General features: G+C 34.7%; 1 protein-coding gene across 2 annotated transcripts in view; it reads right to left on the bottom strand.

The window, feature by feature from the left end:
• The window catches only part of LOC109062492 (transmembrane protein 266-like), a 69,417-nt gene that overhangs the window by 7,948 nt on the left and 45,326 nt on the right, over window positions 1-16,143 (bottom strand). For both annotated transcript variants that reach the window (XM_042753737.1, XM_042753738.1), the window contains 5 exons: window positions 10,403-10,557; window positions 8,096-8,169; window positions 6,851-6,907; window positions 4,498-4,636; window positions 595-710 (listed from right to left, as the gene is read on the bottom strand). In XM_042753737.1, the coding sequence (XP_042609671.1) occupies window positions 595-710; window positions 4,498-4,636; window positions 6,851-6,907; window positions 8,096-8,169; window positions 10,403-10,557 (541 nt within the window). The remainder of the gene's footprint in view (window positions 1-594; window positions 711-4,497; window positions 4,637-6,850; window positions 6,908-8,095; window positions 8,170-10,402; window positions 10,558-16,143) is intronic.

Below are 16,143 nucleotides of genomic sequence, written 5' to 3'. Positions count from 1 at the left end.
AGAGCAAAGCCGATCCTCCCTATATGCAAAATACGCAAGCTCCATAAAGATGATTTAATTTTAGTTTAGTTTTTGAATTTGGCCAGTGGTTATGAAAACATGAACGATCACTTCTTTTAATGTGGTGCAATGTCGCCCTTTCTTCTTAAAAATCAGTCAAATCATGTAATGTGAATGTCGTACAGTCTTGCTCGAGATTAAAAAACGAGTTGAAAGCGTACCGAGCTGCAGAAGAGACATTGTTTCTCAAGTGCTTTCCACGAGCGCGATTCGCGACGGAGTGAAACACGGACAAACCCCCAGAAGTCTAGGACCGGCTCTGCTGCAGAGGATCCATTGCTGAGCAACTGATGTGATGCTAAATTTCTCCAAAACTGTTTTGATGAAGAAGTGAACTCATCTACATCTTGGATGACCTGAGGGTGAGTAAATTTTTATTTTTGGGTGAACTATTCCTTTAAAGCACAACTTACACTGGTGAGTTATTACAAAGCTACTGTCAAGGTAAGTGTCACTTGCACAAGAGATGCACTTTTTGTGTTATTTTGGTGATGAGAATGTCTGAGAGGAGTGAAGGGTGAGTTCATCACTCACGGCCTGTTCCTGACAGATCTGTGTGAGTCTCTCCAGCTGTTCCTCCCTCACAGCTTTGGTCTTCTCATACTGCTGGATCTCCAGCTCCATCTCCACCTTCACCTGCAGCACGTACGCTACAGAAGAGAAACCAAACAGCAGAGTAAAGTACAGGGTTTTATTTCTTTTGGTTGATCCTCTCAAATACTCACATCCTTTCTGAGCAAAGTTTGGGCTTGGCAAGTTTTTGTTTTTGTGAGTGTTATGTATTGTTATAGTTACATCTTAAAATTTTTTTTTTTGTAAATGTGTTAATATTACATTGAAATATTATTAGAACTTAAAATAACTGATTTCTATTTGATTATATTTTAAAATGTAATGTATTCCTGTGACCAAAGCTGAATTTTCAGCATCATTACTCCAGTCTTCAGTGTCACATGATCCTTCAGGAATCATTCTGATATGCTGATTTGCTGCTTAAGAAATGTATTATTATTATTTTTAGTGTTGAAAACAGTTGTGCTGCTTTATATTTTTCTAGAAACCATGACACATTTTTCTCCTCAGGATTTTTTGATGAAGAGAAATTTCAATAGATTCTTTTTTTTCTTCTTCTTTGGAAATAGATTTTGGAATCTGTCTTAAATTTCAGAATTTAAATTGTCATTGCTAAATGAATTTTCAGTGCTATTGTATATATAAAAATACCATGGTACTTGTATAACATTCTAATATCAATATTGCCCATGATACCATCACAATACGTCTAAAAAAAAAAAAAAAATCTAAAAATTACTCATAATAGTGAGACAGTTTTTAATTCTATTTAAAAATAAATAAATAAATAATAAAATAAATCAATAAAATATTTTATTTATATTATTTATGTATAAATAAATTAATAGAACATTATCATAATAGAATATTTATATTCAAATAACATTATCCAATTATTTGAACAGACTACATTTATTTGTAAAGACCACACAGAATACATTTAAATAAAAACACTGTAAAACAGCTGATCAAATGTTAACAGGTTTAACACACAGTGTGTAGCTTAAATTGTTTTCTGCAAACATTCAATGCCGCCAAATGCTAACATCACCTCCATCCACGCCTAAGCGGAGAGCCATAAACATATTCCACGAGCGTCGTGTGAGGTTGATTTCTCAGACTGTGCTGCTCTGCTCTCTGCTGTTGGCTCTTAATAAAGCCATAGCCACATGACCCCTCTTATCATCCTCTCACTCTTCATATCAATTACACTCTTCTCACACTGGTACCATCTGCCGACAGAACTCCCAGCATGCTTTGCTGCCTTACAGAGTGTTACTCAATACCACAGCATTCTCCGTACATTCAGTTTCAGGATTATGATATATTATTTTAAATAAATATTTTTTTAGATATATTTAGAGTTTTATCTATCTAAAATTGAGGTGAATTTTAATGGTCAGAAGTCTGCTATTTTATAGCTCAGTCCCTTAGGAATTGAAAAAAAAATGGCTAACTACTATAAAATTATATATACAATTAAAATAATAAAATAAAATTAATTAATGAAAATAATAAAAAATAATAAAATAAAATAAAATAAAGCACATCTCAGCAACTAACCCTCAGTAAATCTAAACCATGCGCTGGTGTCTTTTCTGAGTTCAGCACGGCGTGCTGCTGTGTACTTCATGGTACAACCACAGAGTGGCGTAGAACTGGATCAGACTGCGTGAGACTTGAGCTCATGAATGTTAATTGGTCAAATATCAGCTTTCGTTTCTCCTTCATTTCTCAGGGTTCAGATTATATGACTTCAGCATTCTACTGTTGTATCAAACACTGTGTACAGTGTAATGACCGTATTCAGCTTTTTTTTGTTTTGTTTTTTTGCCGACTGTGCACTCTCTCAAATTTAAATCTAGAGGTGTATGAACACACACGACAACATACGCAATTCTTACAGCTTGCACATAACAAACCATAAAGGAGAAGGGAAAGATAAGAGATATGTGCAAACAGACATGCAGAATAGACAAAAACGCAAGCACTAAGCAATATAAATGCAGATTTTACTAGAAAAGGCAGAGAAGATGGCATGCAAGCACTTCAGATTCATATTAAGCATCTCATTATTCATTATTCATATTAAAAGTATTTGTAAACTATAAAAAAGAACATAAAACTATTTATTGCAATTAAAATTTCACTAAATGGTCCAAGCTTTAACTTTTTTTCTATATGTAAATGACCTCTTTTATGCACACTGACGCCATATTCATGATTATTTGTGACATTAGTCTAAAACTATTGTTCTTGGTATATCATGATGTTGCATCAGTACTTTAGATTCTTGTATCCAGAGTAATTTTAGTTTTATTTATGTACTACCAAAGTTTTTATTAATATTTTGAAATAGCTTTTATTTTTTTATTTTAGTTCAAGTTTTAGTAAATGTTACGTGCTTTTGTCATTTTTTTTGGTCAAGCTTTATTATTATTTATTTTCTATCTACCTATTTATTTATTAAATTTTTTATATAGCTTTATTTTATTTCAGTTTAAGTAATTTTAGTACCGAAGCGACATTTCTAATTTTCATTGTACTATACTTTATTTCAGCTTTATTTTAATGACCAAAAACTGTTTTTAATAGTTTTATTTATCAATAGCAACACTGTTTGTACTGATGTATTTGATCTATTATGACGTTTCTATCAAACTGAGAGCTGGTTCTGTGATGTGTATTGGATCTCAGCACTGGGACAGTTGTTTGCTGTCATCGGCAGTGTTCCTGTAAGTGTGTCTGACGGCGCTGTGCTCAACAGCTCAATGATGTTTAGTGAGAATGAGGGTGACCTGCCCCAGCCATCGACCACGAATACACTAGCATAAACAGAACCTGTGCTGAGACATTATGGACATTATGCTCCTCTCTGCGCAGACAAAAGACTCTGAATCAATCTGAATTTTAATAAGACCAATGCTGGCAGCAGCAGCGCGTGTGAGACATCCATCAGAACTCACACTCATTGGGCCGGACAGGACAACAGCTAATAAATAAATTAATCAGCTGAATTAGCTAATGCTTTTACATTAACACTGTCTTTAAGTGTTTTAAAGGTCAAATATATTTACATTTAATAAATAGATAAAACCATTATATATATATATAAATATATATATATATAAACAGAGTTGGGTATAATGCATTACCGCATTCTAATTACTTTTCCTGGTAACGCAGTAATGTAACGCATTACATTTTAAATTTATGTAATCTGTTTACAGTTACTAATGTCTCCTCTGTGTCTCTCCATATAACTGTATGCAGCGCATGCTCTTCTGTATCATCCGCGCCACAACGATGCGCTGTTTTAATTTTAAATCAAAGCTAAATACAAGTAGAAACAGACACAGAGGAGACTGTTGACAAAGGAATTATTGAATAAAGTTGTTATTTTTGTTTTCTTCGCTTACATAAAGTGTTCCCGTCGCTTCATATAATCCAGATTGCACGTCTGAAGGCAGACGGAGTATTCTGACGATGACTTTCATACCTTTTATGGACCTTGACACTGTTATTTACTTGAGAGTCTATGGGACAGTCACAGGCCTCCCGGTTTTCATCCAAAATATCTTACATTGTGTTCCGAAGACGAACAAAGCTTTTACGGGTTTGGAACGACATGGGGGTAAGTGATTAATGACAAAAATTTCATTTTGCCATGGAGTTTCCCTTTAAGTTACAAATATATAAATATATACAAATATATAAATGCAGCCTTGATGAGCATAAGAAACTCCTTTAAAGACATTAAAAATCATTCTGATCCCAAACTTTTGAACGGTAGTGTATATATTATTTTTTAAAAAGACAGTGTGAGTAAAGATTGTGCGAGAAAGCGTGAGAATGGTGTGTTACCGTCAATGATCCTCTTGACTCTCCAGATGCGGAGGGTGATGATGAGGCTGATGGCGTCCCAGGGGCTGCTGGGGCCGTTAGCCACCGTGGAGGCCACCATTGGGGCCAGAGAGAGTACAATCACAGCACCGTCAAATACCTAATTAAACAACATCAACAACAACAACAAACGATCATATGTCTTTCAGCTTGTAACAAGTAAAAGTGTATTTAATACTATGAGCTGTTACATACCTGGAAATGCTCAACTTAATAACATACCATACTAACTATAATTAGTTTAATACATTTGAAATAATTTTAAAATGTATGTATTATTTGATAAATTATCAAGGCCAGTTTACACCATGAAAAAAAAATAATCCATGCAAAAGTAATTGCAACTTTTTCCTTATATTTCTGACTTTTTTCTTGCAGTTGAGTTTATATTTCACAATTCTGAATAATCTCTAATCTCTAATTCTGACTTTTCTGTTGCAATTATGAGTTTATTTCTCACACTCCTCAGAACTGCAAGATATAAACTCAAAATTGCAAGATATAAAGGAAAAACATTGCAATTGTGAGTTCTAAACTTGCAACTTTGAGAAAAGTCAGAATTTTACGATAAAAAGTCACAATTACGTTTATTTTTTATTCTGTGTCCCAGAATTCAGAAAATAAACCCCACAAAATTTCAATTCTGTTTATATCTTCCATTTTCCTCAGAAAAACAAATGTGAAATAAAAAGCTGCATTACCTGTTACTTTTTATTTATTTATTTGGTGGACATGAATAAATATTTTCTATACATACACTATTTATTATAAATTATAAATATATTTATTATTTTAACCATTATTTCTATTATACAAAACTCATATATGTTTGAGTGTGTGCGCCCATATATATATATATATATATATATATATATATATATAATATATATATATATATATATATATATATATATATATATATATATATATATATACATACACACTGCCATTCAAAAGTTTGGGATTAGTGAGATTTTTAATGTTTTCTAACAGAGTCTCTTTATGCTCATCAAGGCTGATTTTATTTGATCAAAAATGCAGAAAAAAAACAGTAATATTGTGAGATATTATTGCAATTTCTAATACTGGTTTCCTATTTTAATATACTTTAATTGTGTAATAAATTTTTCTGTGATGCAGCACTGAATTTTCTTCATTACTCCAGTCTTTAGTGTCACATGATCATTTAGAAATCATTCATGCTGCATTTATTATCAGTGTTGAAACTGTTGTGCTGCTTAATCTGTTTGTATACTTTTTTCTTTGATTCTTTGATGAATAAAAAGTTAAAAAGAACAGCATTTCTTTAAAATAGAAAATTTCTAACAATATAAGTCTTTACTATCACTTTTTATCCATTTAACACATCGTTGCTAAATAGAAGTATTTATAATAAAAAAAAAGACAAAATTTACTGACTCCAAACTCTTGAACAGTAGTGTATATTGTAACACGCAATTTATATTTTGAATAAACACTGTTTTTTATTTTTATTCATCAAAGTTTCCTGAAAAAAGTATCACATGTCTCAAAAAATATTAAGCAGCACAACTGTTTCCATCACTGATGATTAATTTATGCATTTAGCAGACGCTTTTATCCAAAGCGACTTACAGTGCATTTAGGCTATCGATTTTTACCTATCATGTGTTCCCGGGGAATCGAACCCCCTACCTTGCACTTGTTAACGCAATGCTCTACCACTTGAGCTACAGGAACATGATAAATCAGCATATTAAAATGATTTCTGAAGGATCATGTGACACTGAAGATTGTAGTAATGATGCTCAAAATTCAACATGGCTTCACAGAAATAAATTATATTTTAAAGTATATTAAAATAGAAAACTGTTATTTTAAATTGCAATTATATTTCACAATATTACAGTTTTTTGTCAATATTTTTTATCAAATAAATGCAGCCTTGTTGAGCATAAGAAACCTCTTTAAAAAAAATACAAATCTTACTAATCCCAAAATTTTGAACGACAGTGCATGTATATATATATATATATATAATACTTATTTTGTATTATTTGAGTGTGTGTGTGCACCTTAAAATAATCAGTGCATGCTCTTTAAAAACATTTATATCAGGCAGACATGACAAAAAAAGCAATATTTATTATTAAATGAGAGGGTGTGGTCGATAAATCTAAACAGCCAATCACAGTGCAGTCAGCAAAGGATCCTGGCCTGCTCAGGCAGCAATGTGACATTGAGAGTGTGTCACTGCGCCAGAGAGAGACTCATCCTTCATTAAGTTTCAAGGACTCTGTTTCCCCCCGTACTAATGGGACCCCGGGGAGCTTACCTCAACTTTGTTCTCTATATAATCCCAAATCCCGAGCACCACAATCCTAAAGACAGTCTGGGAGAGGAAGAGAGAGCATATAAGTGGAAAGACCAACAGAAAGAAATAGAAAAGAAGCAGATTAATGAAAATCACTGATCAGATTCCTGATGCTTCAGCACACTGCATTCTGGGAAATCGTCCACAAGAAAACAACAGAGCGCGTTTAGTGAAAGGCAAGAGAGAAGCCTTGGGCAAAAAAAAAAACATTACTTTTCCAGCGCCCCACGAACAGCAAATGTAAATAATGAGCTTGCAGGGAAAATGTGTACGTAGGGTAATTCAAAATCTAAGTGATATCGAGATGTGGCAGCAACAGAATTCACCTCCATTTGGTGGCGAAATAACCTCCGCAAAACCCATTTCCAAGCCGAATCATTTTTTTCTTTCATCTCGTCTCAGAATGCAGCTCATAATTTATCAGTGACCTGCAATATGTATTCATAAACTCGCAAGCGGGCGAGATCTCATCGAAGCACTCGAAGGAGACGCTGTTTTAGTGGCTGCTGACTCAGGTGGCACACGCTAGTCTTTTTATCGCTTTCTATCACTACTTCGCTCTCTAAAACATGTGCCGCTGAAACCTTCCCGTCTCTTGAGCCTTTATCGACCAGCAAAACGCAAGCTGAAGGAAAAAAATGCAAGTCTGCTTTAAAAGAGCCAGAGACAAATGCAACTGGATCTGAAGAAATGGGAATCAATAGAAGTCAGCAGCACGTGTCAGAACACACACACACACACTTTGAAAGTACAGTAACAGCACTACGTGAAACTGCTTTTTCTTGGGTTCAATTAAGATACCCCTACAGCATAAACATTCAGACGAGACCTTACATCAAATACTTCCAAACGTCCCGCAGTGGCACCATTAATTTGAAACCTACTTTATCGACAGTTGTAAAAAAGGCTATTTCTAGTAAGCCTGGTGGCTCTGTGTAAATCATGATTGTCTCAGACTCAGCATCTTAGCTGTTTTAGTGGCCTGTGACCTTTAAACATGCACTTTTAATGCTGACACGTTGCTCTTTTACAGCTTTGTTATCTTTCATTTGAATATTAACAAAAGTCTTAGATGTTTCTCTGAAAATTACATCTCAGATAACTTCGTTTTGGAAGAATGATGAGAAATGCTTAATGAGAAATGTATTTGAGCAAAAATAGAAAGAAAAAAAAGAAAAGCTGTATACTTCAGTGACTGACACTCACCTCAGTGAAGAACACGGACAGGATGACCAGGCTGATCCAGTGGATGATACAGGCGAACTGGAACGCATTATTAACTGTGGACACAATTCAAAGAGATTCTGCTTTTACTTCATGTAAAAAATCTGATTATAATACAGTCTAATGTAAAGCACTGAAGATTCTCAAAACACACACAACTTAAAGGTCTGGGGTAAAGATTTAAAAGAAATGAATACTTTTGTTTAGCAGTGATGCATTAAAGTGATTCTGTAGCAAGTCGATGTGTTTGTGCATGCAAAATATCCATATTTAAAACTTTATAAACTACACAAACGCATCAGTTCGCTACAGGAGGCCTTTATTCACCCCCTGGAGATGTGTGAGGCACTTTTTATTATGGATGGATGAGCTTTATTGGACTTCTTTGGGACTGTTGAAAAATAACATCTACTCAAAGTTTGGAAGAGTCAGGACATTTTTAAAAATAACTCTGACTGTATTCGTCTGAAAGAATAAAGTCATATCACTTTATTCTATCCCTTTATGTAGAGAGAGTAAAGACAAACTTTTTTTATTCCAAATAAATGCAGCATATTAAAATGATTTCTGAAGGATCATGCATCACTTAAGACTGGAGTAATGATGCTGAAAATTCAGCTTTGCATCACAGGAATAAATTATATTTTAAAATATACTGAAATATATAAAAAAAATAATTCTAATGAAATTTCGCTATTATTTATTTATTTTAATTATTTTTTTTTATTTTATTTATTTTTTTATCAAATGAATGCAGCCTTGGTGAGCATAAGATACTTGTATCCAAACTTTTGAATCATACTGTATTTAGTGTTGAGAAGTTCAATTCATTTTAGCGAATCGGTTCATTTGAATAAATATATCAAAACAACTCACTTCATTTCACTACTGTTTTAGAAGTGTCTGTGTGCCATTTTACCATTCATTTCTGAAAAATCTTGTATAAAAAGTTCACCATAAAACAGTGTTCAAAATTCAATTTGTAGGGCAGAACTTGATTTTATACATCACATGTACCATTTTTTAATTAGAATAACTGGCACAATCATCCACAATAAGACCAGGAACATATTAAAAAAGTGAAAAGGCTAAACTTTAATTTAATTTTGGCTGTTACGGCTTGGTAATACTATGTTTTTGATTTTACTACAATTTCCAAGCACTTTGCAAATAATAAATCATTATTATACTCTTTTAAACTGTTGACAAATCAGACATATTAAAACACATAGAAACTTTCACCAGAACAGGACATTTCACAAATTATTTATGTATATATTTACTGTAGATAATACATTAGAAACCTCACATAATAGTAAGCTATTTGATTAGGCATTACATAAAAATCCAATAAAAATTTCTTCCTCAGAATTATTCCCATATGAAACTCCTTCTTACAGGAACTTTTCAAGAGGGAAGCCAAATTTCCTACTACGTGTGCCGCATCCGTGTCGCAAACTGAGGACAGCGGCTGCTCAATCTCATTATGGCAGCCACCCGAACTGAAAGCATTAGGCATTTGTGATATGATATTCCACCCATCCGCGTCCTGCATCTGTCTATTTATCCGCTCTATTACGGTGCAAGAGATCTACTGCATTCAGTTATCACCCCCTCCACACGCCGCCAATCTCCTGGCCCATATGTCTTAGTTTGCTCTGTTCACTGATCTGTCCATCAGTCCATTCATCTCCCTCAATCCCTCCTTCCATTAATCTCGCCGGCCGGTTGCTGTCCTGCACTCCTCCACTGCTCCCATCCGCCCCCCCCCTCCATCTGTCTATCAGGACTGTGTAAAGGCCAGAGAAGACAGAGAGATATAGGCTGACTTATGCCTCTGTCATCTCACACATTTCTCTCTTTAGTGTGCACTCATCTGCACACTGAGCCGTAATTTTTCACCGTTGCTTGTGTGAATGGCAGACTCCGGTCAGATTTACAATAGGCTCTTATGAGAAATGAAAATGCCCAGGCAAATAGCAAATAACGCTCACAATGTGTTTATTGAGAATAATCTCCACAGAGAAGATTCTTCTTCAGGGAATCAGAAACATACAATGTGACAATGAGTTCAAAACAAATGTCTCCTATGGGTCATTTCTTTCCAGTGAATCAAAAAGCAGAATGACTCTTATGAGTGTAGTACAGTGTACTCGAAATCTGAATCTTTTATGCAGTAAGTGGCACTGTCTGATATGTCAGAGCATGTGTACTAACAACTAGATAGTAAATCCTCATTCTGACCTCAGATTGGCTTCTAAAGTGATCTGAAGCCCTTTTAATACTCACATTGTAGGAGCTTAGTATCAATGAGCAGTTCCACAGTCAGTAAGAGCACCACCAAGATGACACAGGCCACCAGGAAACAGTTGAAGCCGGCACTCAGCAAACACACCTGCCACAGAGCTGCTCTCCTCCCGCAGCACGGCTTCAGCCAGTTAGACCTGCAGATCAAATACAGTGACAGATATAGAAAGAGAGAGAAAATGAACTATTTCTGAACTACAAAACCACAAACACAAGAAAACTGAAGTGTACATTCACACATATGGCCAACAACACATAAGAAATAGAGGTTTACTTCACTTCAGTTTCAACTTGTACATACAAGTTTACTTTTATTTGTAAAAGTAAAAATAAACTTAGTTACAAAGGTAAACTTGTTTATAAAGTTAAACATACATACAAGTTTGCTTTTATTTGTACACAAACCCTTTCCAAAAAGTAGTATACTTCAAGTTTATTTTAATAAGTATACTTAAGTAAAGTTCAAGTATATTTTTAAGTATACTTTATGTAGCAAGTATACAAATATCAGTGTTCTAGTAGTATACTTGTAAGTGTACTGTTTCAATACTCCTTGGGACTAAATTGGCCCACTTTCTAGTATATAAAAGTATACTTTTAAGCATACTTTAAGTATAACAGTAGCAAACTTTGAGTACACAACTAGTTTACCTCTATGTTTGTAGTTTGTACTGCAATTATACTAAATGTGATCTTGTAGGTATACTGATAGTTCACTAATTAAATACTTTGTACACTTTGAAGTATAGTTTCAGTAAACTACTAGTTTAGTAGCTTTATACTGCAAGTATACTCATAAGTTTTCTTTAAGTGAACTTTACATCATACTTTAAGTATACTACTATGTCCCTATTTAGGTTTTAATTTGTATACATTTTGTTATATGAATATCTGAACATACAAAACATAAAAAGAAAGAACAGGGTATCTGCATGTAAACAAAAACATTTTATTTTAGCTTCATGCATTCTTTTTTTTAAACACTTTCATGTGGGTAAGTTTCATAAAAAATAAATAAAAAATGAACAAAAAAAGAAAAAAGACCATTTTGAATAATCCAAAAAAAGCTGACAATCCAAAGACTATGAATTGAATCAGATGAATGATAATCAAAACGTAGAAGGAGTCAATCAACACCCCAAAGCTTGACTGTCAAATATTTTATTACCTCTTCATCGGTCAACATTTTATTCCATAACGTTACAGTTTTGATCCTTTTTCACGTTTGGTCATGTCACTTTTACTTTTGTTCAAATTTACTTTTATGATGGTGTTAGATACATCTAAATATAATAAATTGTTAAAAATACAAACTATTTTATTTTATTAAAAGTAAAATACTTTTTTCTTTTATTCACTTGTAAAACTTTTACTTGTAAAAGTAAAAACAAACTTATTCACAAACAAAGGCAAACTTGTACAGTAAAGGTAAACTTTTGTACATACCAGTTTGCTTCTTTTTTGTTCTTTTTATTTTAGTGTACTTTTAGTTTTACATACAAGTTTGCTTATATTTGTTCATAAAATTTTACTTCTACACATTCATAAAAGTTCATTTTCACAAACAAGTTTGCTTCTGTTTTTACTAGTTTACGTCTACTTTGACAATCAAGTTAACTTCTACAAACAAGATAACATCTACTGTTCTTAAATTATGCTTATAATAACTACAATAACCCCAAACCTGTAAAATTAGAGATTTATTTATTATTATCATGAGATATTCTTAGGTTTTTAAGCATCTGTAAGTTTGTTCTTTACATATAGCTACTTCATATGGACTACTTTAATGGCGCCTTCATGGCCTTCATTTTTGGAGCTCATCAGCCCCAGGTCCCACTCACTTTCATTTTATGTAAAGGAGCTGCCAAAAATTCACTTGATTAGTTGCAATTGCTTATAGCCCTCAGTTTAATTGTGTTTTTCAAATTTTGTTAGGCAGTAAACCTTTCAGTGGATGCTCTTGTGAGTGTGACTCACTTTGATTAATCACATTTTCTCACTATCTCTGTCTCCCTCTCTCTCTTCCTCACTCCTCTAAAAGCAGATTAATTGAATTGCCCAGCTGAGGGGTCTTATTCCCTCTTGCTTTTTCTGTGCTCCTCTCACTCTCCCTTCCTGACTCTCATATCATCTAATGCTATTCCACTGCCACGGGCTGATCTCAGACCTGGGGGCATGACCTCGGACGTGGACTCATCAATTTATCATTAAAAACAACATCAATGTGCTTTTTCTGTTCTATAAGAAAGCGCACCGCACCAACATGTGGCACAGTACACTTCAGATGTCCCAAGTTTGAGTCCAGGCTCATGGACCCAATCCCATCCCCCCACCCCTCTCTCTTTCTGTCAACTTACTGTCCTATCGAAATAAAGGCAAAAAATAAATAAATAAATAAACAGTAGGCAGTATACAATAGAAATATGTTAGTATTCCATTCAAACTTTGCCCAGCCCTTACCAAAAATAAGTATACTTTAAGTTTGTTTTATTAAGTATACTTAAGTAAAGTTCAAGTATATTTTTAAGTATAGGCCTGCTTTATGTAGTAAGTATACAAATATAAGTGTACTAGTAGTATACTTGTAAGTGTATTATTTCAATACTCCTTGGGACTAAATTGGCCCACTTTCTAGTATATAAAAGTATACTTTAAATATAACAGTAGTACACTTTGAGTAAAACTTTTACACTAAAAGTGAACTTAAAGGTATACTGATAGCTTACTAATTAGATACTTGTAGCATTTTTAGTACACTTTGAAGTATAGTCTCAGTAAACTAATACTTTAGTAGTTTTATACTGCAAGTATACTCGTAAGTTCTTTAAGTGAACTTTACATCATACTTTAAGTATACTACTACAGTATGTCCCTATTTAAGAATTTGTATATATTTTGTTATATGAATATCTGAACATACAAAACATCAAAAGAAAGAACAGGGTATCTGCTTGTAAACAAAAACATTTTATTCTAGCTTTATGCATTCTTTTTCATAAACATTTGAATTCTGTACAGAAGATGTGTATTAGCGCCCCCTACTGTATAACAATGAAAACATTCTCGGAGCACAAGTAGGCTATAGCTCAAATAAATTTAAACGTATACTTAAATGTCATTTTAAGTATATTTCTGAGAACTACATAAAGCACATTTCTGAGAAGTACATAAAAAGTAGACTGAAAGTATACTTTCCTATTTTTTATTTTAAAAGAAGTATACTAATAGCACACTTGAATAAACTTCTTTTTCGTAAGGGAGGTTATCACTGTTACAGAGCCAAAACCGGAATCCAGGAATCCATTACAATTCCACACTATTCTGGCACCATGCTGGCACCAAGTATGCTCTCTTTTATCTCTTTTTTTCTTGCTGAAGTGTTGGAACTCAAGCATTTGCGCACTATTTTCCAGACTGAGCTCCAAGCCCGTGCTGTGCGTCCCGGGCTCCTACTCTTGGGAGCGGATTCTGATCTTGGCTGCATGGGAAAGACGATCAGTGTGGCCAGACTGACCTCAGCCTGTGGCTCTCTGAGTTGCATCCATAGACACACACAAACACAAGTACAAACACGTATACACAATAAACGTTTGTAGAGTAAAGATTACACTTATAATATGGGGTCATTAAGATGATTGCTTAACAGCATGGCCGCGGCTTCACTTGATCAGATGGACTATATATGCACGCTTTGGGCTTCGCCCTCGTGCGGTTTGAGCAGGAAGGGCAGATCAGACATGGAATCTGTTTGCTTGGCTGAGCACTGGTGTCTTATAATACCACCTTCACAATCCGTAACTTTACGCCCTCCTAAAAAACTCCAAGTCCCCTGATGGCTTGACAACACTGAGTTCTGATCAGCACATACTGCATTTCATTATAATTTGATTAAAATCTTATTTCATGTTGACATTACATATTGTGCAGGTTGACCCTTTCATCAAACATACATTACATTATTTTACACATACTACATGCAAGTATACTGTTATTAAGTACAATAACAATGTTGTTGATTAAATATTTGTACATTTTCTCATATAAAGTTAGTGAAACTCATCACCACTTATTGCCAACCTCTTCAGAAGTTTTTTATGCAGTTACTAAATTGTTAAAAGTGGTTCTAGGGTGTTGCTAAGGTATACTGGGATGTTGAAAGGGAATTGTTAGGATATTCAAAGTGGCTGCAAAAGCTAGGCAAATTCTAAGGTTGTCTAGTGGATGTGATTTACAAAAGAGGAACTTCACAAGAAAATGACTGTTTGCTAGAGTGTTCTGGATGGTTGCAAAGGTGTTGGTAAGGGAATGCTAATTTGTTTTGGGGTTGTTGCTAGAGTGTTCAGGGAGGTATAGGACATTTTTAAGGTGTTCTGAGTGGTCGCTAAGACCTAAGGTTGGTATGTGTTTGGGTGTGGCTAAGGTGTTTTGAGTGGTTACCAGGGCATAGCTACATGCTTGCTAAGTTGTTTAAATTTATATTTTGTCATGTAACAGTTTTTATCCTTAGCAACTCACAAATGAGGAATTTCAAAAGCAATTTGTTGGTTGCTTGGGCATTGTTAGGATGTTCTGTATGGTTGTTAACAGTGTTGGGAGTAACACGTTACAAAAGTAATGCATTACAGTAACAGATTACTTTTTGCTGTAACGCAGTAGTGTAAAGCATTACTAATCATTTTTCAGTAATATTTTACTCGGAACATGTTCAGTAAAGCTTGCATTATAACACACTTTTAGCCCAAAATGTAATTGTTCAAAAAAAAAAAAAAAAAAAAAAAAAAACCGGCAAGACCGCGAGAATCAAAAATGCCTTAAGCAAGTTCTATATTTCCTGTTCGTGGTCAGTCAATAGTCACGTGTGGTGTCCAAGTTTGTAAATAAAGACTAAACGACAACTTCAGATATTTTTGTTTAGTGATTTATTATTTCATTCATCTCCCTCTCGCTGGTGGAACCGTAGAACTTTGAATTGTGTGACATCGTCCAGTGAAGGCATGTTTAGGGCGGGTTTTACGGGAGTGCCGCGAGGCTACTGGCCCAACAGTGGAAACTCGGCATGATTTCGGCCTCTGGGCCCGAGGTCCGAGGCTATTAGCCCCGCACGGCTCGCTGTAAGCCCCAGGTCGCCCTGGCCAGAGGAAAAGCGGATAATGGGTGAAGATGGCAGAAGACTGTACATGCGCGAGATGGAAGTATGCGCATCTTGTTATGGCATTAGAGTTTACATACAGTCCTGTTGTGTCTAATATGAATAGACCCAAGCTATTCACAGATATTGGCAGATAGTCACTTTACCTCTACCATACTTTTAACAGATTTGGATCATTTGTGATTCTGGATGTCATCCTTTCTTGCATTGTCCTGAGCCTTCACTTTCCCAATTATAAGCGACATTGTTAGTAGCCTGGATAGCCCATAGTCCAGGGATAGGCAACTCCGGTCCTGGAGGGCCACTATCCTGCAGAGTTTTGCTTCAGCCCTCATAAAAACTCACCTGCCTGTATCTATCTAGTAATCCCGAAAACACTGATTGCCTTGTTCAGGTGTGTTTAATTAGGGTTGGAGCTAAACTCTGCAGGACAGTGGCCCTCCAGGACCGAAGTTGCCTATCCCTGCCATAGTCATTATGCTACACCATATCTCCCTCTTCTGGATGTAAAATGCTCTGCAGTACATTTTGTCATTTTAAAATGAAGGGTTAGTTCACCCAAAAATGTTAG

Source organism: Cyprinus carpio, chromosome B25 (assembly GCF_018340385.1).
Source record: "Cyprinus carpio isolate SPL01 chromosome B25, ASM1834038v1, whole genome shotgun sequence".
Lineage (NCBI taxonomy): Eukaryota > Metazoa > Chordata > Actinopteri > Cypriniformes > Cyprinidae > Cyprinus > Cyprinus carpio.
The sequence above is the reverse complement of the archived record's forward strand: the minus strand, read 5'-3'. Positions and strand labels throughout refer to the sequence as shown.